The 25385-nt window shown below is 58.4% G+C and overlaps 1 protein-coding gene across 1 annotated transcript in view; it reads right to left on the bottom strand.

Moving 5' to 3' along the window:
• Myh9 (myosin heavy chain 9) overlaps positions 1 to 25385 on the bottom strand; it is an 83193-nt gene that overhangs the window by 3093 nt on the left and 54715 nt on the right. Inside the window, exons 11-38 of the mRNA XM_046429428.2 lie at positions 24446 to 24564; positions 22493 to 22645; positions 21520 to 21693; positions 19959 to 20132; positions 18405 to 18519; positions 16333 to 16526; positions 15897 to 16018; positions 15110 to 15179; positions 14618 to 14778; positions 13758 to 13866; positions 12727 to 12858; positions 12174 to 12380; positions 11671 to 11808; positions 10726 to 10849; positions 8845 to 9016; positions 7982 to 8194; positions 7435 to 7579; positions 6061 to 6267; positions 5798 to 5902; positions 5403 to 5555; positions 4987 to 5235; positions 3669 to 3881; positions 3364 to 3576; positions 2935 to 3096; positions 1734 to 1862; positions 993 to 1081; positions 795 to 918; positions 430 to 638 (exon numbers count right to left, since the gene is read on the bottom strand). Coding sequence (XP_046285384.1) covers positions 430 to 638; positions 795 to 918; positions 993 to 1081; positions 1734 to 1862; positions 2935 to 3096; positions 3364 to 3576; positions 3669 to 3881; positions 4987 to 5235; positions 5403 to 5555; positions 5798 to 5902; positions 6061 to 6267; positions 7435 to 7579; positions 7982 to 8194; positions 8845 to 9016; positions 10726 to 10849; positions 11671 to 11808; positions 12174 to 12380; positions 12727 to 12858; positions 13758 to 13866; positions 14618 to 14778; positions 15110 to 15179; positions 15897 to 16018; positions 16333 to 16526; positions 18405 to 18519; positions 19959 to 20132; positions 21520 to 21693; positions 22493 to 22645; positions 24446 to 24564 — 4375 coding nt within the window. The remainder of the gene's footprint in view (positions 1 to 429; positions 639 to 794; positions 919 to 992; positions 1082 to 1733; positions 1863 to 2934; positions 3097 to 3363; positions 3577 to 3668; positions 3882 to 4986; positions 5236 to 5402; positions 5556 to 5797; positions 5903 to 6060; positions 6268 to 7434; positions 7580 to 7981; positions 8195 to 8844; positions 9017 to 10725; positions 10850 to 11670; positions 11809 to 12173; positions 12381 to 12726; positions 12859 to 13757; positions 13867 to 14617; positions 14779 to 15109; positions 15180 to 15896; positions 16019 to 16332; positions 16527 to 18404; positions 18520 to 19958; positions 20133 to 21519; positions 21694 to 22492; positions 22646 to 24445; positions 24565 to 25385) is intronic.

The raw sequence follows: 25385 nt of genomic DNA on the forward strand, positions 1-25385 counted from the left end.
TAGCAGCCTGGTCTCTGGGACAGGCTGAGATCCCAGGCTCGGGGAGGGGACACTTCTGGAAGAGCACATATGGAGCTGGGGGCTGGGCAAAGTGAGCTTTAGGGTCTGGAGAGACCCCCGCTAGCTCCAAAGCAGTCTCAAACTTGCTGAGCCACAGATGGCTACACAGGGGGCCAGGACCCCGGCCTCTCCCTACTTTAGCCCTGAGACAGCCAGCAAAGCCCCCAGCTTCTGAGGTGAGCCACGGTCCAGTTCAAGTCCTCCAAGGCCTCAGCCAAACACAAGGGCCCACGTGGGCAGAAGGGCTCTGGGCTCAGAGAATGCTGGTTCCTGATGTGTCTCGGGCAGGACCCAGGCAGGGCCTGTGGCCTTTCCAGGGGGTGGACAGAAAGGCCCCCTGGCAACTTGGGCAGGGTAAGGGGCACCTACTTGGTCTCGTTGTCCAGCTGCTCCTCCAGCTGGGCGATCTTGGCCTCGAGGGCGGTGATGGAGGCCTTGTACTTGGACTTGACGGTGCCCTCCATCTCCTGCAGCTTCACCTTGAGCTCCTTGTTCTGGCGCTCCAGCTGCTGCCGCGCGTTCTCGTTCTTCTGGGCGTGGCTGCGCTCCAGGTTCAGGTCGGTGTTGATCTGGTCGATCTGCAGGAAAGAGGGAGGGCTGGTGACCTCAGGGAGGCAGGGCCTGACTGCTGGCCAGAGGAGATGGCAGCAGATCCCACCAGGCCCTAGAAACTTCCAACACCCAAGACAGACTCCCACGACAGCTTCCCAGGAGCCAGGGGCAGTGGCGCCCACCTGCAGGTTGGCCTTCTTCAGGCGGTCGTTGATGAGCTCCGTGGTGCCCTGCTCCTCCTCCAGCTCCTCCTCCAGCTGGGCGATGCGCGCCTCCAGCCGCCGCTTCTCCTCCAGCGCCAGTGCTCTGGGGGGGCAGGGGAGGTGAGAGGCCGCGGCTGGGAGACCCTCCGGGCCCACCTCTCACGCCCCGGGGCTCACCCTTTGCCGCTGCTGTTGGCGATCTCATCGGCCAGCTCGTCCCGCTCCTGCTGGGCCTGACGCTTGGCGCGCTCGGCAGCTGCCAATTCCTGCCACGAGGACCAGGCGTGACCGGGGCTGCTGGGCCTCATCCCAGCCGGCCACACACCTGAGGCACCCCCATTCACACAGCCCTTCCTCTCCCTTGAGCCCCTTAGCTCACAGGCTAATTCCTCCCTCTGCGGTCACAGCTTGAACACCGCATGTTTACAAAACCCCTCTATCTAAGGTGCTAGGAATCAAGCCAGGGGCCATGGATATAAACGAGACATCCCCAGGGACAGATCAGACCCGAGACCAAGCAGGCTGAGGCACAGGTGTGAGTCAAGCTGGTGTTGAGGGCTCCGCACACCAGGTCTAGGGGGAGTTTGACCCTAGCAGCCTTCCAAGCAGGATGTGCCTGAACTGGGCAGGAACGTCTCGCAGGAGCCCCTCAAGGCCTGGGGATGCTTTCACCATGGGTTGCCTGGTGTCCCACAAGGCAGCAGGGGACACTCGGGCCCCTCATACCAACAGTCACCATTTCTCTGAGCGTGTGCATGTTAATCACACCAGGGGCCTGGCCACGTGAAGAGGTCCTGGAGGGACTCCTGCAGGACGGGCTGCCCGCTCCCTCCTGGGGGTTGCCATGTGCTGCTGGCCCTCCCCGCCGACCCCGGCTGGCGGGTGAAGCCCTGGGCTGTCCCCTGCAGCCTGCCTCACCTCCTGCAGCTGAATCATCTCCGCCTCCATGCTCTTGAGCTTCTTCTCGTTCTCCTTGGCCTGCGCCAGGATCTCCTCGCGGGAGGCCCGAGTGTCCTCCAGCTCCCGCATGCAGTCTTTCATCTGGGCCTGGTGGGGAGGAGAGATGAGCACTGCCCGCGCCCGCCTGTTTTGCCCCAATGCTCCCCACAGGGGCACCTTGCCAACAGGGACGACAGCTGTCACCTGATGCTGTGTTGAACCCACTGGGGCGGAACAGTCTCCCCTCTGACCTCGTTCCCATGGTCAGGGTTCACAGAGCAGGTGGCACTCTCCAGGGGCAACGGGCCCAGTCCCGCTTCCTCCCGCTCCCTCTACAACTTCCTCTTAACTTGGGTAGGTGCTCATGGTGCTACCCCACATGCTGACCTGTGGTCAGCACCCAGGCTGTCTGGCTACCAGGCATAAGGCAGGCGCCTCCTGTCACCCTCCTGCCTTCTGCTTCCACTCTACCTGTCGAATAGTCTTTTATCCCTTTGCAGAGGAATCCCACACTGGGGTTCCCTGAGCACCGAGCCAGACTATGCCAGCTAAAGATGCCACCAGCAGTCCTGTACCTGTCCCCACTACCTTGGCCATAAGTACCTTGGCACGGAACCCAAGGCCTTGTGCATGGTAGGAAAGCACTCTACAATGGAGCTCTCTAATCTTTACCCTCTTTGGTTTCTCAGGCTGGCCTTGAACCTGTGATCCTCCTGCCTCAGCCTCCCAAGTGGCTGGGATTACAGGTGCGTGCCGTGGCGCCTGGCTTTCAGACACTTGTTGCGGGCACACTGGGCTCGCTGGGCCCACAGAACAGCTGCGAACGTGATGTTCTTTCATTATCGAGAGATGAGACCCTCCTGAGCACATGTCCGTGCTCTGGCCTGCGGCCCTCTGTCCTTCAGGCCAGGCCAGGCCAGTACCTGTTTCCTCTGGACACCTGCACTGGTACCTCCCTTCCCTAACTCTTCAGTGCAGCCAGGTTTGAACTTGTCTGCTTTTCTGTCGAAGATACTCAAGGTCACCCATCTTACTGAGAAGGTGCCTTTAGCTTAGGGTTTCTGCACTCCTCTGGACCCAAGGGTCCACGGGGTGGGCCACGACATCACATCCTTGTTCAGAGAGAAGGTGATGAGTCCCAGGCTTCCCCGGTCTTGCCCCCTGCCCCGCCCAGCCTCACCTGCAGCTTCCGCAGCTGCTTGATGGCCTCCTCCCGGTTCTTGTTGGCCGTATCGATGTGCGCCTCCAGGTCTTTCAGGTCCATTTCCAGTTTCTTCCGAGCGGCCACTGCCATGGAGCGCTGCTTCCTCTCGTCCTCCAGCTCTGCCTCCATCTCCCGCACCTGAGGAACGCTGGCAGCTCAAAAGACCGGGCCACACCCGGACCCCAGGCCCGCTGAGCCCGACCGGCTCCGACCAATCCTGTGGGGTCTGTGGGGCCTCCTGGGCCAAGGGGGGCTACTGACCATCCGACTGTAACAGAGTGAGCCAGTGAGCCCTGGGCGGAGGACGGTCCAGGAACCTCAGCCCAGGTGGAGCAAGGGGAGGGAGGGCCTGCTGGGAATCGGGATGGCCCCGGAGTGTCTGCGGACGAGGGGCGCCCGACGCACCTGCCTGACCAGCTGCTTCTTCTTTTCCTCACTCTGCTCGTCGCGGCCCAGCAGGTCCCGCTCAAACTGGGCCTTCATGGCCTGCAGGTTCACCTCTAGCCGCAGCTTGGCGTCTTCAGTGGCCTGCAGCTCGTCCTCCAGCTCCTCCAGCTGGGTCTTCATCTCCTCCACCTGCTGCTCCAGGGCCCGCTTGGACTTCTCCAGCTCATGGACCTGGCCCCGAGAGCGAGGTCAGGCCGGATGCACGGGCAGGAGCTGCGCCCGCCTGCCGCCCACCCGAGACCCTGCCAAGGTGCGGCGCTCACACTTTTGCCCACGTCGTCCTTGGAGCTCATGAGGTCCTCCATCTCTGTGCGGAACTGCTTGTTGAGCCGCTCCAGCTCCGCCTTCTGCTCCATGGCCTCTTCCAGTGCCCGCGCCAGGGACAGAGCCTTTGTCTCCTTCTCGCGGGCCTCGGCCTCGGCTCGGTCTCGCTCCTCTGCGTACTTGGCTGAGATGGTCTTCTCCTCAGCCAGGAGCTGGGAAAGAGGTGGGCATCGTGAGGCCAGAGCCGTGGACCACTGTGGGCACAGGCAGGCCACGGACCCAGGACCAGCAGGCCTGAGGCTGCCACCCGAGAACTGGCTGACCCAAGGATGACAGGCACAGGGTGTCCTTGTGGCCAGAGGAGAGCAGAGATTCCTCTACCTCCGTGTTTGGATCTGTTTAACTCATCACTCAATAGTAACACGGGTGCCCTTCTGGGAGAACCCTCAGGAACCATCCGTGCCCCTGAATCTGGAAGACCTTTGGCTTCTGTCTCGAAGAGAATGGGAACCTGGCCTCCGCCAAGGACGCTCTCCAGCCCCTGGTGTCCATTCTCTGCAGGGGCCCACCCCACTGTCTGACCGCCCCCTTCCCCACGCCCTCTGCCCCAGTCTGCACTGGCTCCCTGTGCTGGGACCGTTTCCACAAGGGCCAGAGAGCACACTCGTTCCTGGCCGGCCAGACCACGTGCAAATGAAGGAGCCCAGCTGTGTTCAAGGAAACATCTCCCACCAGTGTGGGGGGCTGGGTTTGGCTGTGGTGTGCTGCCCCCAACTTAGCCACCCTGTGACTCTACTCGGCCCCTGTACTCCAGTCTCTGGAGGCTGCTTCCGATCGTTCTGAGTGAGTACTAGACCAGAACGTGTAACTAATGCATTTTAAACAGTGGGTAAGACCAGCTCATCTTAGAAAGTTTAAAAAATATTGGGGCTGGGGATGTGGCTCGAGTGGTAACGCGCTCGCCTGGCATGCGCGGGGCGCTGGGTTTGATCCTCAGCACCACATAAAAATAAAATAAAGATGTTGTGTCCACTGAAATATAAATATTAAAAAGTTCTCTCTCTTTAAAAAAAAAAAAATTCGAAACCAAAAGCAAACCAACAAACAATGAAGGAAAAGATGCTCCTAACCCTGTCGCGGAGGAACCCCGACTGCTTGCTTTGTCCCCAGGCCCCTCGGCAAGCTGGAGACCGAGGAGCCCTGAGCGCCTGTGCCCTCCTGGCCTCCCCCAGGCTCTGCTGATTCCACCACGGCCCCGGCCACGGGCTGTGGTGCTGGGAAGAGGGACGAGGAGGGCCCCGGGCTGAGGCCGCACACCTGGTCAAACTTCTTCTGCTTCTTCTCCAGGTTGGACACGCTCTGCCGCTGGTGGTCCAGGTCCACCAGCAGGTCGTCCAGCTCCTGCTGTAGGCGCGTCTTGGTCTTCTCCAGCTTGTCGTAGGCGGCCACCTTCTCCTCATGCCGCTGGCTCAGTCCCTCCAGGTCCTTCTGGAGTTTCCGCTTGGCTTCCTCGGCCGTCTCCAGGCACCCCACGCCGTCCTCCATCTTCTTCTTCATGTCAGTCACCTGGGCAGGGCAGAGAGTCGGGAGACCCCAAGATGTCACCTGTTAGGACACACCCCTCCCTGGGGCACCTGGAGGCCGGCCTGCTGTGCCACAGGAGGGAACCTGGGGTCAATTTCCCTCCTTCACGGGGGTGAGAAAAACGGAGTCTCTGCGGAGGGGCAGCGCACCTGGGCGTGGAGGGTGGCGATCTGCTTCTCCAGGGTGCGCCGGGCCTCCTCCTCCTCCTCCAGCTGCTCCTTGAGGGAGCTCTTCTCGTCCTCCACCTGCTTCAGCTTGGTGCTCAGGCCCAGCTTCTGCCGGTTCTCCTCCTGCAGAAGCTCCTACTCCCAGGACAAAGATGGGGTGCTCAGGAGACGCCAGACTCGCGCACCAGAGCCCCAGTGCGGGGGAGGACCAGCCCTCCTGATTTGGGGGACAGCCACATAAAGCCCAGGTGGGAGCTGGGCAGACCCGCAGATGGAGGACTGGGTGATCGGGTGAACTCTGAGATGAAGGCCCAGAGGCCCGCGCTGAGGCCACGTGGGCATGGGATCCGGCTCCTGGTTCCCGACGCTGTCCTTACCTGAGTGTCTTGCAGCTGGGACTCCAGGGCGGAGAAGTCCTTGGTGAGCTTGCTGGACTTGCTATCTGACTGGTTGAGAAGACCGGTCACGTTGTCTAGCTCAACCTACACAGGAAGACAGGGGCAAGACGGTGAGCCCAGCCACACCTGCTCTGGCAGAACCGGCCTGTGTCTCGGGTCACACCAGAGGCCCCGCTGAGCGCAGGAGGGAGACTGCGGGGAGCGCCCTGTGGGTCCGGGCCGGGGTCCAGCAGAAGCCTCACCTGCAGCTTGGTGACCTTGTCAGACAGCTCGGTGCGCACACGCTCGCCCTCGTTGAACTTGACCTGCAGCTCCTGTAGCTGGGCCTCCACCTTTTTGCGCCTGTGCTCCGAGTCCCCCTTGCCCTGCTGCAGGGCCTTCACCTCATTGGCCAGCTCCCCCCGCTCGCTCTCCAGGGTCTGCTTCGCCTTCTCAAGGGTGGCCTTCACCTGCGGGAGGAGGGACGGTGCAAATGGCATCTGTGCCCCAGCATCTGCTGGCCTTTCTAACCTCACTGAAGAGCCACTCTAGGCCCAGAAGGTGTTGCCTTTCCAGCAAAAACGATGGCCGCCAGCAAGAGCCCTGACTCAGAAGGCCCAGACCCTGGGTCCTCTTCTCTCAGGGGGAGTGAAGTGTGTTCTCATCTCCAAGGACCTTGGCTCTCAATCTCTAAAATAATCCTGCCCAGCTGCCCTCCCTGGGAGGAAGAAATATTTAATTTTTTGGTACCAGGGATTGAACCCAGGGGTGCTTAACCACTGAGCCACATTCCTGGCCCTTTTTATAATTTGTTTAGAAACAGGGTCTTGATCAGTTGCCTAGGGCCTCACTAATTGCTGAGGCTGGCTTGGAACTTGTGATCCTCCTGCCTCTGCCTCCTGAGCAGCTGGGATCACAGGTGTGTGATGCTGGGCCAGCGGGAGGGTGTATTTTAGGGTAAGATGTCATTGCCGATGCTGAGATTCTCGCAATGCTTACGACACAACGAGGGAAACTGTAATTTAATGTTTCCACTTTCAATAAAACCCTCCTGAAATTTGATGTTCAAAGTAATAATGTAATGTTCTTTCTCAAAATACAAAAGTGGAATTAACAAAATAAATGCAAAAACTTCATTCTAGACAGCAAGTTCAAGGCTAAACTGGCCCCTGAGTGAGTGCAAAGGCTGCTGAGCGAAACCTGAGAGAATAAGGATCCACCTCAGGCCAGGTGGAGCCAAGGGAGACAGGCAGACCAGGTGTGTTGGGGTAAGTACTCGTAAGAGCCTTGGCCTCTCCAGGGCTGCCTGCCACCATCCCGGGGCCAGGAAGCCAGCTGCATGGCCACCATCCGGTTTCCCAGTCAGTGTCAGCTGACCATTCGTGGATGCTCAAGAGAGCACCCCAGGCGGAAAAGGGACCACTAAGGCTCTGACCCTCGGTTTGGGTGGCTCTGACTTCCTTTCTGGTCAGGCAGATGTTGAACAGGACAGGCCTATCCTCTGCCCAGGTCCCTTTAGCAGCTGGAGGCTGGCTTCAGGCCCGGGCAGTCTGGTGCCAGAACTGCTCCTCTCTATAGGCCTGGTTTAGAGACGGCCAGGGTCACCCCCGGAAGCAGCCTGGCCTGGGGAGACGCACCCTCTTCGTCTGCTCCAGCTGCTCTGCCAGCTCCTCCACAGCCTGGGAGTGCTTCTGCCTCATCTCCTGGATCTGAGCCTCGTGGGTCTTGGCCTCCTCCTCGAGGGTCTTCTTCAGGATGTTCACCTCCTGCTCACGTTTGGACCTGTGTAGAGAAATGCCCTCAGAGTGGAGCTCAAGGGCCCTGCTGCCCTGGGCTCTTCCCCAAGCAGGGAGGATGGCCAACACACAGCTATTCCAAGAAGCTCGCCTGCCACCCTTCCCCTCCTTGGCCTCCATTCTGTAGCCAGGCTCAGACACTCTGTGGAGGCTTCTGTACCTTTTCAACCTAGGGCCCACCCTTGCTTCACCCCAAATCTTGAGTCCCGTTCTTCCACAGTTCTTAAAGCAGAGAAGTTGCTGAGGCACTATCCATGCCCACACCTTCCCTGCACCTGAGGCCACTGTGTGTGCAGAGGCCTGGATTCCACCCCCTCAGGACAAGGCCTCCCTTACTCCACAGCCCTTCCCCGTCCTCCATGACCTGCCAGTCTTCCCCATGGAGCACCTGAGTTCCTGCTGGGCAGCTGTGGAATCCAGAGTGTCCTCCAACTCTGTTTTCAGTGCTTCCAGCTCTTCCCCAAGATCCCGTTTCTGCTTCTCAGCTTTATTTCTAGAAGCACGCTCAGATTCCAAGTCTTCCTGGAGTTCAGAAATCTGAGATTCCAGCTCCCGAATCTTCTTTAGGGCCATATTCTTCTGTGCAGCTTCTTCTTCCACTCTGTCAAAGAGACCAATAACATCAGTAAGAGGCCAGTTTCACCCTCAAGGAACAGGGTTTGTAAAAGAGCTGTGTGTGTGGGGGGGGTGCAGCCAAAGCTGTATCTGGTAGTCATAATCATGGCCCTCAGGCTCATTCTCAGCCAATCAACAGCTGAGGCATCTTCTCAGAAGATTCAAGAACAAAGCACTTGGAAAACTGGAAAACAAAGGATTTCATTTTCCAAATTTAAGAATCACAACTTTAAGAAAAATCAAAAGTTCAATGAAAAAATGTGAATGTACTAATGACTTTAGATGATTAAGAGGTGTCAATGTTTAAGTTCACCGAGGTAACAAAGGTACCATTCTGGTAGAGGGGGATACGTGGGAAGTCTCTATCTTCTGCTCAATCTGCTATGAATATATAAATAATGTAATTTCTTTTTTAAAAAGGGAGGACGACTTGAGGTGGGCAACAAGGGTTTTAGATGACTCTTTTTTGATGTTAGAAACAAAAGACAAAGCTGCCCTCTTAGGAATAAGAGTGGCAAGTGATCTGCACAAACCGGCTCTTCTAGGATGACAGCAGAGCATGCGTGCAGCTGGCCGATGCACGGTGACAGGCCAGGAGCCACCACCAGGCGCTGACAGCGGCAGCCCGGGCCTCACCTGGCCAGGGCGGCCTGCAGCTCCTCCTCCTTCTTAGCCAGCTGCATCTTGAGCTCTGCGACCTGCGCCTGCAGCTCGGCAATCTGCTCACTGAGGTCTGTGGAGTCTCCCTCCAGCTTGCGGCGCGTCTTCTCCAGCTCCTGCCGCTGCTTCTCCTCCCTGCGGAGGCGCTCTGCCAAGGGAGGGCGTGAGGGCTGAGGCTCAGGGCCGCGGGCTTTCCGTCTGCTCCTCGTTACTTACATAACGTACTGAACATTTACTCTGGGACAAAGTTAAGGTCCAGAGGGTGGCCATACACACCCTCACACCCAGCTCTTGGACAGAGGGCGGGACACCGCGGGAGCTGCCAAGGCCCGAGACTCGGTCCACCTGCACCCAAATTTGCATTGGCCCTTCCCTGGTCTCCCTCGATGGCTGTGCCACATTCTGCACGAACGTGAACTCACACAAAGGATTTGGAAAAGCAGTCGGGTTCAGTCTGGCTTTACGACTCCTTTGTGACGCCACCTGGATGATTAACCGTGCTGTGTCCGGCACTGATAACAAAGATGGGAAGACACCCTACGCCACGAGGCTGCTGAGAGGTGGATGAGCCAGCCTCGCCAAGCACTCAAATCCAGCCTTGTGAGCACCAGCAAAGGGTCAGCAGTGGTTCTTCCTAGACTTGCCTTCGGCACTCGAGCTGGTGCTCTGGAGAGAGCATAGTAGGCCTCCCAGGGTCTGTTCATTCGGGCCTGTCCCCTTGTACATGCATATCCCAGGGCACCTGGCCACGGGCAGCACAAGGCCACGGGCAACTTCGCTAGGTAATGGTTGCTCATGCTCAAAGCCATCTACCACTTATATTTCCACGCACCGTGCCTGGATCCTGACTGGTCTACATCTTGGTTAATACCTGCTAGTGGCAAACTCTCATACTGGCTGCCCCCAGACCCCTCCCAGGTGAGGGAGGGCATCTGTGGGAGAAGTGCTGTCTGCATAGGGAAGTGCTCTCTTGCCCACTGGCCCAACTCACCTCATCCTGTGCTGAGCACGGCCAGGCAGGGTGGTACTGCCAAGCTGGGGAAGCACTCCCAGCACTCAGCCTGCATGGTTTGTCCCCTGCGTCACCAGATCTGAGCTGGGAACGGTCTGGACACCCAAACCCCCAGCAGTCCACTTTTCTTAAAGGGCAGGGGCAGGGCTCTTCAGAAGTCCAGTCCTCCTCCTGCCTCATATCAAGCAATGACCTCGGCCAGGCATGGTGGCCCACGCCTATAATCCCAGGGAGGCTGAGGCAGGAGGATCACAAGTCCTAGGCCCGCCCAGTCAACTTAGTGAGACCTTGCCTCAACATAAAATTAAAAATGGGCTGGGGACATAGCACAGCACTGAAGCACTTGCTAGCACACGTGAGGCCCTGCGTTCAATCCCCAGTACCACAAAAAATAAAAAGACAAGCTGTGATCTCCAGTGATATCTGTCTAGCACTTCACAGCACATGTGTCTGTGTGAACATAAGGCCCTCTCAGTGTCCTCCATGCAGGTAAGAGAAGCTAAAGCCCACCCAGATTAACAGGTGTGAGGTGACACAGCTTGTAGGTGACAGAGTTGGTCAGTTCTAGAGTCCAACCCAGACCCCTTGTGGGGCGTCTTAAGAGCTTCTGAAAACACGTTTCCAACAATGCAGGGACCCCAAGGTTTACCCTGAAGACTCCTCACAGTCCCATCCAGCCACAGGGACCCTGAGCCCACATTCCCATGGGGACCAGACACTCTGCAGAGCCTGTGGCCTGGGGCTGCACTGAGGCCAAGCTCATCACAAGCCGTGCTGCCCTGGTGCCTGCCCTGGTGCCCGCCTTGGTGCCCGGTGCACAGGCAGGCCCTGCCCCGCGGCCTCACCTTCCAAGTCGGTGATCATGGCCTCGTGCTTGTTTTTGAGCTTGGCCAGGCTCTTGGATTTCTCCTCCTCTTCCATGAGGTTGGTGGTGAATTCAGCTATTCTGTCTTCCAGAAGCTTCTTCTCCTGTGGGGAGGGCGTCGGGTTAGGGTCGGCTGAGCATAGGCACCCAGCTCCCCAGGGGGCCCAGAAGCCCAGGATGGAAGGGTGAGGCAGGGCCCGCTGAACTTCATCCACGTCCCAGATCACAGGGTGGCTCTGAAAGGTCACTGGCTGCCCCAGAAGGGCTGCATAAGCTTCCTTAGGGCCTGTACACATGGGTGCCATGCCTGGATGGTCTCTCAGGCCCAGGTGAGAAAGGCTTCTAGGTGTGGCTGGAGCTGGGGGGACAAGTGGCCCTGTCCCTCTAGGGAAGCTCTGTGGTGCTGTCCACGCCACCTTCTCTGAGCCCCCAGAGTGCGCAAGGCTGGTCTCCTCACCTTGTGCTTTGTGGGGCTCCCCTGGGGTCCTACTCTCCGTAAGGTCCCCCAATATCTTCCACTTCACCTCCCCACCCCTGGGGACCAGGGTGGCCTCCTGGCCCTGTCCTGTCTTCTCTAACCTGCTCCTCAGATTTATCCGTTCACTGGGCTGCTGTTGACAGGGACCAGCTGCTGCCTCAGAACTGGTTAGGGGAGAAGCACCCCACGCCTCCACAGCAAGGAAGGCACCCCAATCCCGACAGGGACTGACACGTGCGCTGACACCCAGAGGTCCAGCCCTTGACTCTTGGGTCTGAAAAGCAGCTAACCTTTCCCCAAGCCCCAGTCTCCATGCACCAATTCCTTTAAACATGGCCCTGGCACCCAGAGGTGAGGGGCACCCAGGGAGAAGCCGCTGAGCCATGTGCTGGAGGGCAGCTCTGCAGGTGACGGCTCGCCCTGCCATCCACAGCCGCCCGGGCCCACCTTGGCCAGTTTGCAGTTCTGGTCCTCCATGATGATCTGGTCTTCCTCCAGCTTCTTCAGCTTGGCCTCTGTGGTCACCTTCTCCAGCTGCAGCTTCTGCCGGGCACTCTCCTCCTCCTCCAGCTGCTCCTCGAGTTCCTGTTGGGCAGGAGGGGCCGTGAGAAGGTATGGCAGCTGCGGGGAGGTGGCCAGGCCCCGTTCCCGCCAGGAGCCAGGGGTGTGGGTGGGCTTCCCTGGGCCAGCTCTGTGCCGGGCAGCAGGCAGAGGCCGAGCTGAGGACCCTGCTCCCCAGGCAGGTGGAGCGAGGACAGACGGGAGGAACTCGGGGGTCTCTGAGCCTTCGAAGCTCGGCCTGGGAAGCCTGTGGCAGGAACCACCACCCCAAGGAGGAAGTCCCTGTAGGGCCGCCCTCGGGGACAGAGTGACAGTCGAGTTCACGAGCCCCCGGGTGCCGCTGCTCCTCCAGAGCTGCCCGCCCTGCCCTCCCCGGGGCGGCGGCGCACCTGGATGTTCTGCTGCATCTTCTTCTTCTCGGCCTGCAGGTGCTGGCAGCGCTCCTCCTCCTCCTCCACCCGGGCCTCCAGGTCGTGGCAGATCTCCTCCAGCTCCTGCTTCTTGGCCGTCAGCCGGGCCCGGAGCTCCTCCGCCTCGGCACACAGCTCTGTTTCTGCCTGCAGCTGCTCCTGCAGCTGCAGCTTCTCTGCCATGAGCTGCACAGAGCACACGACAATGTAAGCTCCTCCGCCACCTCAGGTGACATGGTCTAGAAAGTGGTGCCGCTCCCTGCCACCCCCCTGGCTTGCCCCTTCGCCTCAGCTGCTCCCCGGTGAGCTTCAAACCAAGGTCCAGAGGGATCAGGGCAAGGGATGAGGGGGTGGAACTGGGGCTCGAACCCACCATTCATGACTTCCACCCTCCCATGGGCAGCCTCTCCCTGGAGGAGGTGTCTGCAGACACCAGCCACTGATTTTCTGCCAGGCAGCCTACCTAGAGGCGGCCAGCAGGTGGCAGCACTGGAAGGGTCTGCACTCTGGGAGGGTCCTTGCCCACACCTACCTGAGACTGCAGGGTCTCCATCTCCGTGAGCCTGTTCTCTGCAGCCAGCTGCTTCTCCCGCACCTTCACCAGCTCCTCCTCCTTGGCCATCATCTCCTCCTCCTGCCGGCTCACCTGCAGCAGTGGCTTGACCTAGAAGACAAGGAAGTGAAGTCAGCCTTGGCTGGAAGATGCCCACCTGCCAGCAGTCGCAGGCTCGTCCCTCACCTCTGGAACCCAAGCTCACAAGAGTGAGGGGCCACCAGACCCTGCGGGGAGGCGCAAGCACCCAGGACTTCCTGAAAGTCCATTTGGCACTGGTGCCGCAGGCCTCTGGACTGCTGGTCACAGGCCAGGGAAACCATCCCTAGCCACACACGAAGATGACCACGGCAGCACTGCTGATGGCAGCGGAATACAGGAATAGGGGGAAGGTCCACGGTTGGAAAAGTAGGTAAAGCACACATCCTCCAGGGAGCAGGAAACGGACTTCTACACGCTGACACTGAGAGATCCTAAACAGAAAGTGTAAAATACAAACTTCCTACGAGTCAAACCTCAGCCACGTAAGAATGCAGGGACTGAGAAAGAGCAGGAACAGACCCGAGACACCTACTGCTGGTCGGGGGTGAAGAGGCCACGGGTGGACCGTTAGCTCCCACAAAATACACACTATGAACAAAAGCAGCCTGAACAACAAGCAGACTGTAAAGGGCTGGGGAGGGCCATCGGACGGGAGCAAAGCAGCTAAGCCACCACTGGGCTTCTCAAGAGGGCGCTGACGGGCCCTGGCAACGTGGGCCTTGAGACCTCAGGAGCTGCTCTCTGAGCCCACCTGGCTGTGGCCATCCACACCAGACAAATGCCACGGTCACATGCCGGGCCCCACAGGACAGGACCTGGGCTCATGTTGCAGGCACAGGGCAGCTGAGGGCAAGGCTCACTCTGGGGACAGTGACTGCCACACAGAGGTGGCACTAGGCCTACTTGTCCCTGTGCTGCTGGCAGCCGGGGAGCACGTGGCGGGTGAGGGAAGCCTTTCCAGCACCCACCTTGGTGAAGAGCCGCCACCACTGCCAGTTCCGCAGCTTGAGGTAGGCAGCACAGTTCCTCTGCAGGACCTTCATGGCCGTCAGCTGCTGCTGCCGCTTGGCAAAAGCCCTGTGGGGCAAGGGACATGGTCAGCGCCTTAGGGTCGGGAACAGCAGATACAACCTAGGTCCTGACCCACCAGACCCCAGCCCTCACCAAGGCACTCAGTGTGAAGGCCGCCGGGAACCAGCCACCAACCCCATTCAGTAGGAAGCCTAGCAGGACCCTGATCACAGAGCCCAACGTGCCCAGGAGACTGACACCTGCTGCCACCCTGCTGGCCTCAAAGTCTGAGCATTGGTTGGGGGAGAATGTTCTGCAAAGCTGGGGTGTAAGGTGTTGGCCAGAAGGCTCGGGGGATAACCAGGACACCATTTGTCCCAACACCACAAACTCATGCTCCACCTCCCAAGGCTGAGCTCACACCAGGATCCAGGTCCTAGAGCAAGGACCCAGGGGCTTGGGGATCAGCGTGCAGCATGGGAGCCCGGCCTCCCTTAGGAATGCTCCTGACTCAAGGAGAGCACAGGGCTCCTTGGGGACGTGCAGCCCCTGGGTATTGTCCTCACAGAGCAGTGGGACAGGCAAATCCAAGCACACGGTCCCCTTCTTGCCACTGGTACCTCTAATAGGAAATTAGATTAGATTAATTTCTAATCCTTGGACTCGAGGAAGGGCAGAAGAGCGAGCCTGTGGGCCTTCCCTGGCAGACTCTGGCTGGCACTGGGTGCCTTGAAGCATGGCTGGCCAAGCACCCCCAGCTGGCCAGCAACAGGAGGCCACGGCACAGCATGACGTAGGGCAGCATGTCAGCACTCACTTCCTGGCCAGGTAACCCCTGCAGCAGGCCTGGAAGCCTATGATGACATCAGTGATCTTCAAGTCCCGCTCCTCCTCTAGGTGGGCCAGCACGCCGGCCCGGAAGAACACTTTGCTCTGGCCGATGCGGTACAGATTGCTGTCGAGCTCCAGGGCTTTGATCTGAACAGGAGGAGAGCAGAGTGCTGAGGCCGCGCTACACTGGGCTTTAAGATCAGAGCAGACACGAGCAAGAAAGCAGGAGGTGGTCCCCAAGAGGATGGATGCTACCCGTCCTGGTACCAAACACCAGTCCCCATCACCCAAATGCCGAGAGGCTGCTGCTCAGGGCACCCAGCAGAATCACAACCAGCACGGACGATCCAACATGGCATCAACTGGTGGAAGGGCCGTCATCCAACAGGACGGGCACCAGCATGTGGGGCAGGCACATCAGCAGCCAGAGGCCAGCAGCCAGAGGCCTGTGCTCCGGAGGGACAGCAGCTGGACTCACCATGAGCACACACGCCTGCTTCCCGTCCATGAAGCCCTTGGGGATGGAGTTTGGCGTCAGGATCTCATACCTGAGGAAGGAAAGAGAAGCCTGGTGATTCCACCTCTCGCTTCCATTCTGCAAGGCCCGGCATCATGCGAGATGCTGGGATCACCCGCAGTGGAGCAGACACACAACTCCTCACAGGTTCTCCTAAGCAGGAAGGCACCTGGCAACTCCCACCCTGCCCTTTCCTTTGGCTGAGGGGCACAGGAAGGCTGGGTGCTTTCTGGAAGGTGACTGGAACCTCCCGCTGCACTGTTTCTACCCTCCAGGGGGCGCTGTAGCCCGACCCTGCTCGTTGCCCATTGTCTTGTGTCTGGGACCCCGGGACGGCCATCTTCCCTGGGATGCTGCAGGACTGTACAAGGAGCCCATGGCTGCATGGAGGCAGCCACTGACACCCAATAACCATCAGGCAAAAAGGACAGTACTCCAACGTCTGCACACCCGGCAAGGAGCCGCGGTGTTCCATGACTTCCATCTTCGTAAAGCTCCTCTGTGCCCATCTGTCTGGCTGACACTAAAAATTTCTTTCATGGTTTCTCTACCCGCAGCAAACAGCACCAGGCCCGCGCAGTGGCGAGGGGCGAACGTCTACAAGATGACTTTCATTCCGCTAAGAAGCAAGGACCTCCCTCACGTGGAAAAGGCGGAACAGGAAGGACGTGGGGGGAGCCAGCTGGACCTCGGCTCCCTGTGTCTGTGCCTGGGGCGGCAACCGGGAGGGGGCTTGGGCCCTGCTCACCTCTGCCGGAACTCCTGGAAGACCACCCTGTTGGGGAAGCCCTGGCGGCAGATGCGGATGCCCTCCAGGACGCCATTGCAGCGCAGCTGGTCCAGCACGAGGTGAGGGTCCAGCTTCCCAGCCTAGAGGGAACAGCCCACATGGGCTCAATTCTGTGCTTAAGAGCCGATGAGAAGGGGAGGCCCTGGACTCGGCAGAGAAGGGCCCGAGGGAGTCCCTGCAGCCCATAGGTTCTGACAGCCACGTACGAAGATCTGCTGAGACAGTGGGCCAACAGGAGAGCAGGCTGCGGACACAGCACCTCCTAGGCCCAGGGCCAGTCCACAAAGGGACACCACTTGGGGGGGGGGGGGGCCTGCCTGCTGCTTCGAGAGACAGACAAGGACACCAGAGCCCACACCTCCCGCCGGCCCCACCAGCTGCCAAGCAGCCGCACCTTCTTCTCGTGATTGGGGATGATGCAGCGGACGAAGTTGGGGTTGGTATTCCTCAGCGTGGCCATCAGCTTGGCCAGCTGCTCCTTGTAGAGCTGACCCACGGTGCGGAACATGCCCTTCCGGGTCTTGAAGGCCCCGGGCAGCGCCGTTTCAGACATGCCAGCTACCTGGTCCAAGCCAATGATGCGGTCCACTGCGGAGGCCAAAAAAGCACGTGAGTGCCCGGCCATCCCAGCTAGGGATGGGGCAGAGGGGGCGGGAGGGAGGGAGACAGATGCAGGGACAGAAAAAGGACAGGATGGAACTACAGGACCTCATGCCCAGAGCTGGAGTGTCGAGATCACCCCACGCGGAGCTGACGAGGCCCGAGAGGGAAGCAGCGGGGGGCTGCATTTGCCGCGCCGCCTCTCATGGCTGCAGTGTCCCCAAGGCGACCATCAGGTCCACCTCCCTCACCCTGCCCACTCTGCGAGCTCCTCCTCTCCAAGAGACAGCCAGGTGGACGGTGAGTTCTGGGATAGAATCCCACCAGGCTGGCTCCGGGTAAGAGGGGTTAACCCAGCCTACAGCGCGCTGCAGCCCCACGGCCCCAGCTGGAAAAAAGAGCCCGGATCTTGAGTTCACCCTGACCTTTACTGAAGAGCGTGAGCTGACCTAGTTGACCTTCACCTAAGAGTCAGGAGGGAGCTCCAAAGTGACCCTGCCCTGTGGGCCAGCTCTGAGGACTGCCCGCCATCACCCTGCAGAGCCCTCAAAAGTAAGGACAGAGCAGCGCTAGGTGGCGTCAGAAACAGCCCCAAAGGCCCACTGTTGGCCACCAGCGTTCGCAGGCCTCTTCACACAGCTGCCATCATCCAAACCACCCGAGGAAGCCGCCCTGCGGGAGCGGCAGTGAAGCAAACGCTTCCTCCAAGGTGAGAACCAAAGCGGAAGTCACGTGAGGTCACTTTTAAGCAAGAGCTAATGTGAGGCCTGGAACCTCCGTTGCTGGGCGGATGCCCCAGGACAAAGCCCATGTCCACTATTTTTGAAGACAGTGAAGAGCACACAGCCAGCAGGAGGCTGGAAGCTGCGAGCCGCATCCCACCAGGAGAGCCACTCACTGTCTACCAAGGCTTCCCGGGGGCGGGTGGCTTGTGAGAGCCACAGGGGAGGTGCCCAGGAAGGTGGATGTGGTCCCACAATAACTGGTCCTTCTACATGTGACCTGTCGCTGGCCCAGACGGCACAGGTCTTGGCCAACTGTTGGACACACACAGAGATACCGTTTCGGTTTCCAGGCAGAGACACACGGCAGCGCACAGCACCCAGGCCTCATGCCGAGGCCCCCGCAGCCATTCAAGCAGGAAGCCGGGCCCCTAAAGGCGGAGCGCCAGGAGATCCGAGGGCTCAAGCGGTTTCTTTTCTGCATTTAACCTGAAGTTCCCAGATATCTCAACATAGGCCCTCATTTGATTTTCTACTGTAGGACTGTGGGCGCCAGTCGGGGGTCTGCCCTGGGACAGATGGGGACGGGCACAGGCGGGCAGGAAGAGCCAAGCGGGCGAGGAAGACACAGCAGCGCGTGCACAGCTCCAGAGCAGCACACACACACACCACTCCAGGACGCCAGTCACCTGATTCTAGGTGGAGGATGGGAAAGCGGTGATAGAAATAGGCTCTCTGAGTGCGCTGCATCTCTGCAACAGAGAGGTTAGAGCAAGACCCGGGCGAGGGAGAGGAGAGACCTCAGGAACAACAGGAAAGAGCCGCCTCAAGCAATCAGTCTACCAAGGAGGAGAAGGCGGGAGAGCAAGGTGGGCCGGGACCCGAGCAGCTCGGCTGCCTGGCGCACCTGGAGGGTGCGGGGCGGCCAGCAAGGCCGGAGCAGCCTCTGCCTGAGAGGAAATGGCCCTGGCGCTGGCCTGGGCAGGCTCTCCCTTTTTGTTCAAGGAGACTGTTCTTGTGGGAGCTACCAGACAGACACCATCTGCTTGCGTCAGGGCCCCTTGTTTGGTGGCTGTGCCCATTGCAGAGGTGGGAGGATGACCGGCTACGGCCAGGGGCAGGGTGTGGAGGGCAAAGGGCGTACCATCCTTCCACAGCTCTGAGACGAACTTGTCGGAGGACTGGTGGAGCAGCGTGGCGATGTTGTCATTCAGGGGGTCCATGTTCTTCATGAGCCACTCGTCGGCCTTATAGTCCACCTGCGAGACCAGAGCCCCGTCACGGGCTGCCACGAGGGACAGGAGCTCCCACAACCTCTCCCAGGACAAGGTGAGCCCACGTGGAAAACGTGGGAACACGCTCTCGGTGCTTCTGTTCCCAGAAAGGAAGTGGCAAGTGACAAAGGCCATGAGAACTGACACTGTTCTCTGAGGGCTGGACCTCGAACAGATGACGATAAACAGCCACAGCCATGTGGCAGAGCACTGACCCTCCCTTTTTTTTTAAACATTAATTTTTTAGAAGTAGTTGTACACAATGCCTTTATTTATTTACTTTTATGTGGTGCTGAGGATCAAACCCAGGGCCTTGCACGTTCTAGGCCTTGCACTCTACCTCTGAGCCACAACCCCAGCCTCTGACCCTCCCCCTCCCTCTTAAGGTGGTATGATCACAAAGAGGAAATCCTGGAGGGACATGTAACAAGCAGGCCCCTCGATGGAGCAGAAGTGCTATGTAGCAGGAAATCCCTGAGCTCCTGCACCGATGTGCACTTGCGCAAGGCGGGTGCACACGGAGGACGCTGAACAGACAGTGTTTGCTTTTTCCTGGGTAGTCTCAGGAGAGTTGCTTTCGCAGCCTTAGAAACCAGACAGGCTCTGCAGGGGAGCCTGGCTGGTGTGGGCCACAAGCTGGAGATTGGGGTGAGGCCTGGGATGGTGTGGATGGCCTGGCAGGAGACTGCCCAGCCCTGTCCGACCTACATGCTCGCCTGCAACTAAGACTTCAAGCGAGGGGCACAGAACCTACTGAGAAGAACCAGCTTTAGGCTCAGCTCAGACCTCTGTAGCTTGGCTGAGGAACAAGAGGCTGAGAGATGACCGCCAGCAAGTGCCCAGGGCAGGTCCACCAGGCACGGGCTGTGCAGCCCAGGCAGTGCCAATAGCTCCTGCCACATGGTGGCTCTGAAGTGGGGGCAAGTCCCTGCCCCCTTGCAATAGGACATGCTGGCAATGTCTGGGGACAGATGCTGTCACAGCTAGGGAGGGTGGTACTGCCTGGCCTCCAGTGGGAAGGCTGTTACATGTGGCCCTGTGTGCAGGACAGTCCCCACGATAAGGAATGATCCTGAAGGCACATCCACCCCCAGCACTGAGGCCGGTGAGCAGGCTCACAGGGGACATGGAACCCTAGAAGGCAGGTGGTATCCCATCTTCCAGATGAGGAAACCAAGGCTCGGAGATTAAGTAACTGTCCCAAAGTCACCTGGCTCCCTAGTGACAAAGATCTAATTACAACTGCAGTCACAGCCTAACCTCCTCCACACCTGGAAGACGGCTTAATACAACTGCACACTTACAGCCGCCGGCCACAGCAGCGAGCCGGGGGACCAGCCACACCATCCAGGAGCCACAGGAAACACCACGCCCCCAAGCTGCCCCTCCTGCTCCTGGAGACATCGGCCCCTTGTGCGCCTCACCTTGCCGGCATAGTGGATGATGCAGAAGTCAGCTTTGTCCTTCAGCTGCTTGGGCTTCTGGAACTTGGGGTGGGTGCCCTGCTCCTGCACCACCTTCTCCACGAAGCTCTTGTCGGTGGCTTTGGGGAACCAGCACTCCTCGTCCAGCAGGGCCAGGATGCCAGGGGGACCCGCCTGGAGGGGGTGCAGCACAGGTACAGGTGAGGCACATGTGCGAAGCCACCCCACCCACGAGAGAAGCCAGCACCTGGGATGGCAACCCCAGGACCGCACGAGGCAGCACCACGCTCCACGGGAAAACACAGCACAAGAGGGCATCAGCGTGGGAGCCCCAGGTCAGCTCCCGGCAACAGAACCATCCCCTGGCTCAACCACGACAGACAGACAGACAGACAAGAGTTCTAGTTTGGGCAGGGGAGGAATTCTGGGGTCTCGCTGTGGCCCAGAGACCCTGACCTAACGCTCTGTCACAGCAGCTGTGTACACTGGCCCCTCTGCTAACGAAATCCACTGCGGGTCTGATGAGAAGCAGCCCCTGTGCCAGGCAGGGTCTGCCCAGGTGGCTGCAGCTGGATTCAGCTCCTCACTCTGAGCCCTGTCCCCAGACTACGTCTGCTCAGGTGTATGGTGAGGTGACAGGGTACCCAGCACGTTCCCTGAGTAACAGAGGGCCCAGAGACCTATCAGCCTACGGACACTGAAGCAGATTAGGACATTGCAGACGGGTAGACAAGACATAAAGCCAAGTGGGTTCTTGATAATTAGAAAATTTGATGTCTTAGAAAAGACATCGAACACCATCATGTCTAATTAGTAAAATACTCCAGTTGTATAAAAACAAAACCCCGCTGTCATTGCTAAAGTAGTTCCAGGAGAGCTTTGGCTCCACCCCCAGCTAGTTTAGCAGCGCTTCTAAAACGAAGGCTTTGCTCTGGGTCTTCTGAGCAACGTTTCTGGGAAGCTTGGGCGTCCACGGGAAGAACCTGAACATAGTGTGTTTCTGTTCGGGAGGTAACTCCAACGCAGAAAAGCTCAGGTCTCATTACGGAGCGCACACCCCAAGCCAGCCACGAAGAAGGGACCCAAACTCCACCTGGCGAGATCTTAAAACATGTCCTGCTTGGGAGTTTGGAAAGGGGAAGGGCTTCTAGCCCCAGCCAGCCAATAGCCAGCGCCTGTTGTAACAGCTCCGGCTCTGAGGGTCTGAAACTGTCTGTGGCACCCATACAGCCGGGGACCATGCTCAACACGCGGTCTGCAAGGTTCTACGCAGCACCGAGAGGTCCTGGGGACAGGACCTCACTGCAAACTCAGGGCTGTTTCTTTAAGACAAGGAATGACAGGCAGACCCCGGGGTCTCCTGGAACCGGAGGCAGGACGCTGGGCCCCAGCCATGCGCCTCCAGCTGGCACCGCATCTATGCCCAGGCTTATCCTCCAGGTGGCACCAACACCAAGAGGAAGAGACAGTACCACAGCTAACACAGGGCCAGAGGTGAGGAGTGGGCATCAGAGGGAACAGGACGGGAGCCATGCACAGAAGAGGCCGGCGCGAGTCTTACTGGCTTCTCGATGAGGTCGATGCAGGGCTGCAGGTCGAGGCCGAAGTCGATGAAGTTCCACTCGATGCCCTCGCGCTGGTACTCCTCCTGCTCCAGGATGAACATAGTGTGGTTGAAGAGCTGCTGCAGCTTCTCGTTGGTATAGTTGATGCACAGCTGCTCGAAGGAGTTCAACTACAGGGAGGAGAGCAGTGTCAGGGGCACAGCCCACAGGGGGACAAGAGGAGAGCAGCTGGGCAGACTCCCGGGGCCTCCGCGCAGCCCTCGGAGCCCAGGCCGGGCCCCATGCCACCCAGCAGACTGGTAACGTCTTCTCAGAATGATCTGGTAAACCACACACGGCAGACTGCCAAGGAGGCGTCAGGGTTAGGATGACTTCAAAAATTGTGCACCTATGAGCAGGAGTTAGCCACGGCTTAACAGCCGAGATCCTGGCGACAGGTGAGCGTGACCTTAGTGCCAGTACAACAACTGGACTCCGATGTGAAAATATCCAACGTCTACTAGTGACAGATCACAAGTCTGAGTTCATGGTTACCCTGAACCCAGTGCAGATGCCAGGTCTGAATTCCTGGTCTGCTGGGGATGTGGCTCAGTGGTAGCGCTTGCCTGATTCATGGGAGGCCCTGGCTTCCGTCCCCAGGGCCACAACAAAGAAAAAAAGTATCTATGTGAGCAACAACAAACCACCCTCTGATCTGATGTAACTGTCCGTTTTCCCTCCTGGAACTCAGAGCCTTCGTGAGCAGGGACAGTGTCTTACCCTGAAGTCCAAGAAATATCGGCTGAAAAGACTAGTCAGAAGCACCTGCCTACAAGAAGTCCCATGCTTCCTAGCGTCTCTGGCCAGACTCCTGTGTAGCCGAGAACATTCCTAACTGGTGTCTCCACGCAGGGAGGGAGGTGGCTGATTCAGACAGCCGGGGACCACGGAAAGAGCATTCTGAGCCCAGGAGACAGAGGCAGTGCTCACATCAAAGATCTCGAAGCCTGCGATGTCCAGGATCCCGATGAAGGAGGCGCCCTGCCGCTTGGTCTTGTCCAGGGCTTTGTTGATGCGCAGTACCAGCCAGCGGAACATCCGCTCGTAGGTGGCCTTGGCCAGGGCCTCGATGGCAAAGTCAGCCTGGGGGTGACACCCAAGGAACAGTGTCAGATAGTTGGAAAACCCATGTGCCCTCGGCCCCAGTAACTTCACACTGGGAGCCTTCCCCAGGAGACAGCCCTAAAGGGGAAATGGGAAGAACGCTTCATGCAGATGCTCACGGCCACCGAAGTGACCTCCGTGTGCAACCACACAGGTGCAGTAGACGTAGACAAAAGACCTTTTTAAATAAAATGGGAAAATGATAAAATATTTACAGAAGTGATAAAAGATGCCTGAGACCCGCTTCAAAATACTACAGCTGGGCGGAGACAGGTGCGACTAACGGTGACACGGGACTGGCAGTGAGAGGAGAACTAATGAAGGTGCCTCCGGATGGGCACATGGAGGTCTTTCCACTATTCTACCTTGTTCTGTATACATTTGAAAAGCTCAATAAGGAAAAGCCAGTGACGACTGAGTTAAAAGAAAAAAAAAAAAAAAGCTATCAGAAAATAGCTGCCCATGAAAATCCCCACCGGGCAGGACGTCGTCACTGCTTTCTCTTCTCTCAACTTCACTGCATTCCTTTTTTTTTTTTTATCTTTATTTTCCCCCACATTTATTAATTGGTGTGTCACAGTCTGTGTGGAAGGGGTTTGTCGTTACACGTTCACACGAGCACATGATACACAATATGACTGACTGTAATTTGGCCAATCTCTCTCCCCCACACTTGACTGCATTTTCTGAGCTGTTGAGGTTTGTCCTAAATGATCAGGGGTGTGCGTGGCTGGTGGTAATGACACACACTGTCCTTGCAAACTATGTTCCCACCCTTTGTATGTGGATCTGCACAGAAGATCCTTTGGAAACAGGGTCTTCAGGTGCCACCCTGCAGGTGTCAAGAGATGGGACTGGCATCTCAAGACCCCCACTGTTGAGAGCCACAGCCAAAGGGGCCCCAGCAAACTTCCAGCTGCCAGCAAACTTCCAGCTGCTGGCTGATGATTGGCTCACAGCGGCCCCAGCAACATCTAGCTGATTGGCTCCTCGGCCCCAGCAACATCTAGCTGATTGGCTCCTCTGCGGTGATGCTCATTGGGCTGTTTCCCTGCCCTTTCAGACCACGGAGCTGCTCATTGGGGGACTTTTTTGGCTCCGCCCACGTGACCCAGCCAATCGGCCTCAAGAGCAGGAGGATTGTGGGAGGTGGACAGAAGCTTGTGGAAAGCCGGTGGTGGCAGTTGAGGCTCTGAGGGTTTTTCCTGAGAGGCTGTTTTGTTTGGCGTGTGTGGTTCTAAAAATAAAGTTAGTTTCTTTTGACAAGTGGCTCCTGATTGTGCCCAGCCAGACTGCGGCACCCCACAACCAGTGCCATGACTACAACCAGAAATATCAAGAGAGGAGAACAAGGTCTGGCCTGGGAACAAGGGACCCGGGCTCCCAGGTCAGCAGGCTCATTTGCCTGGCTCAGCACATACGGCAAGGAACAGCTGCCAGCCTGGGGCGCAGCAGCAGCCGGGAGCCACGCTACAGAAACACCCAGGCCTCGATTTCCACGGGGCTAGAAGACGCCTACGACGAACACCCAGGCAGTCTAACGTCGCCTAGGTGCAGAGAACAGTGAGGCCCAGAGGTGGACAGAGGTGTGAGCATGTCCCTCTGCTTCCCGGGGAGCCATGTGGCTTTGCCCTGGGGGAGCTGACGACTGAGGGGACTCTAAGTGCAAGTGCCTCCTGGCTGACTGGGCAGAACAGGCCTCCACAGAGCCACAGTGGACACAGTGGAGTAGGACACCAGCAGGAAGGCAGCCCAAGCTCCCTGGACACGCGCACACACCTGCTCTTTGGTCTGCGCCTTCTGCACGTAGTCTCGGCCCACCTTGATGCGCGGGGTGAGGATGCCTCTGGTGAAATCGGTCACATTGATCCCCAGGAGGTGGGACACCTTCTGGGCAGCTGGAATTTTCAAAGAGGAGGAGGAGGAGAGGGGTAAAAATTTTAAGTGGACCAAAGAGAATGAATCCCTCTGCTCAAGCTGCAAATGGACAGGAAGAAACTGGAGAGGTAACCAAGCAGTTGGTACCAGGACAACCGAATCTGGGTCCTTCCTCAGCAGGGCCAGGTGCAGGCCAGCAGACCTGGTATCCTTCACCCCCATGGAGTCCCGGGACAGGTGGGCAGACCAGCCTAGTGCCAAAGGCACAGGGCCCAAGGCCCTAGAGGAGTGCCCTGGACAAGTCACATGCCCCATGTGAAATCTAGAGTGCCAGGCACAGTGGCTCATGCCCATCTTCCCAGCTGCTGGGGAGGCTGAGGCCAGAGGATCACAAATTCAAGGCCAGACTGGGCAATGTAGAGAGACCCTGACTCACACAAAAGAGAGCTACAGATGCAGCTCAAAGATAGAGCTCCTGCTCAGCAAGGCCCTGGTTTCCATCTCCCGTCACACACACACACACAGAAATTTTTTTTTTTTCGAAGGCAGAATAACTTCAACGGCGTCGTGTGCAGTCAGCCACGGGAATATGTGAGACCAGACCAGGTGCAACAACACATGAGGTCACAATCCAGACCCTCGCACTATTTGGTGCTACGGCAAAAGCCATTGCATCAGTAACCAAGAGGAGAGGTCTGGATTCAGCACGGATGAGGGAGGCCCTGACCCACACGACCAGCTCTTCTAGCTCATTCTGATGTTCACCCAGGGTCACGTTCACTGGAATTTTATGTCTCTACAAAACACACTCCAGCCACAAATGCAAAACTTCAGAGGGTCT

Source organism: Marmota monax, unplaced genomic scaffold, assembly GCF_021218885.2.
Source record: "Marmota monax isolate L192 unplaced genomic scaffold, Marmota_monax_Labrador192_F-V1.1 WCK01_AAM20220418_F8-fsc00051, whole genome shotgun sequence".
Taxonomy (NCBI): Eukaryota; Metazoa; Chordata; class Mammalia; order Rodentia; family Sciuridae; genus Marmota; species Marmota monax.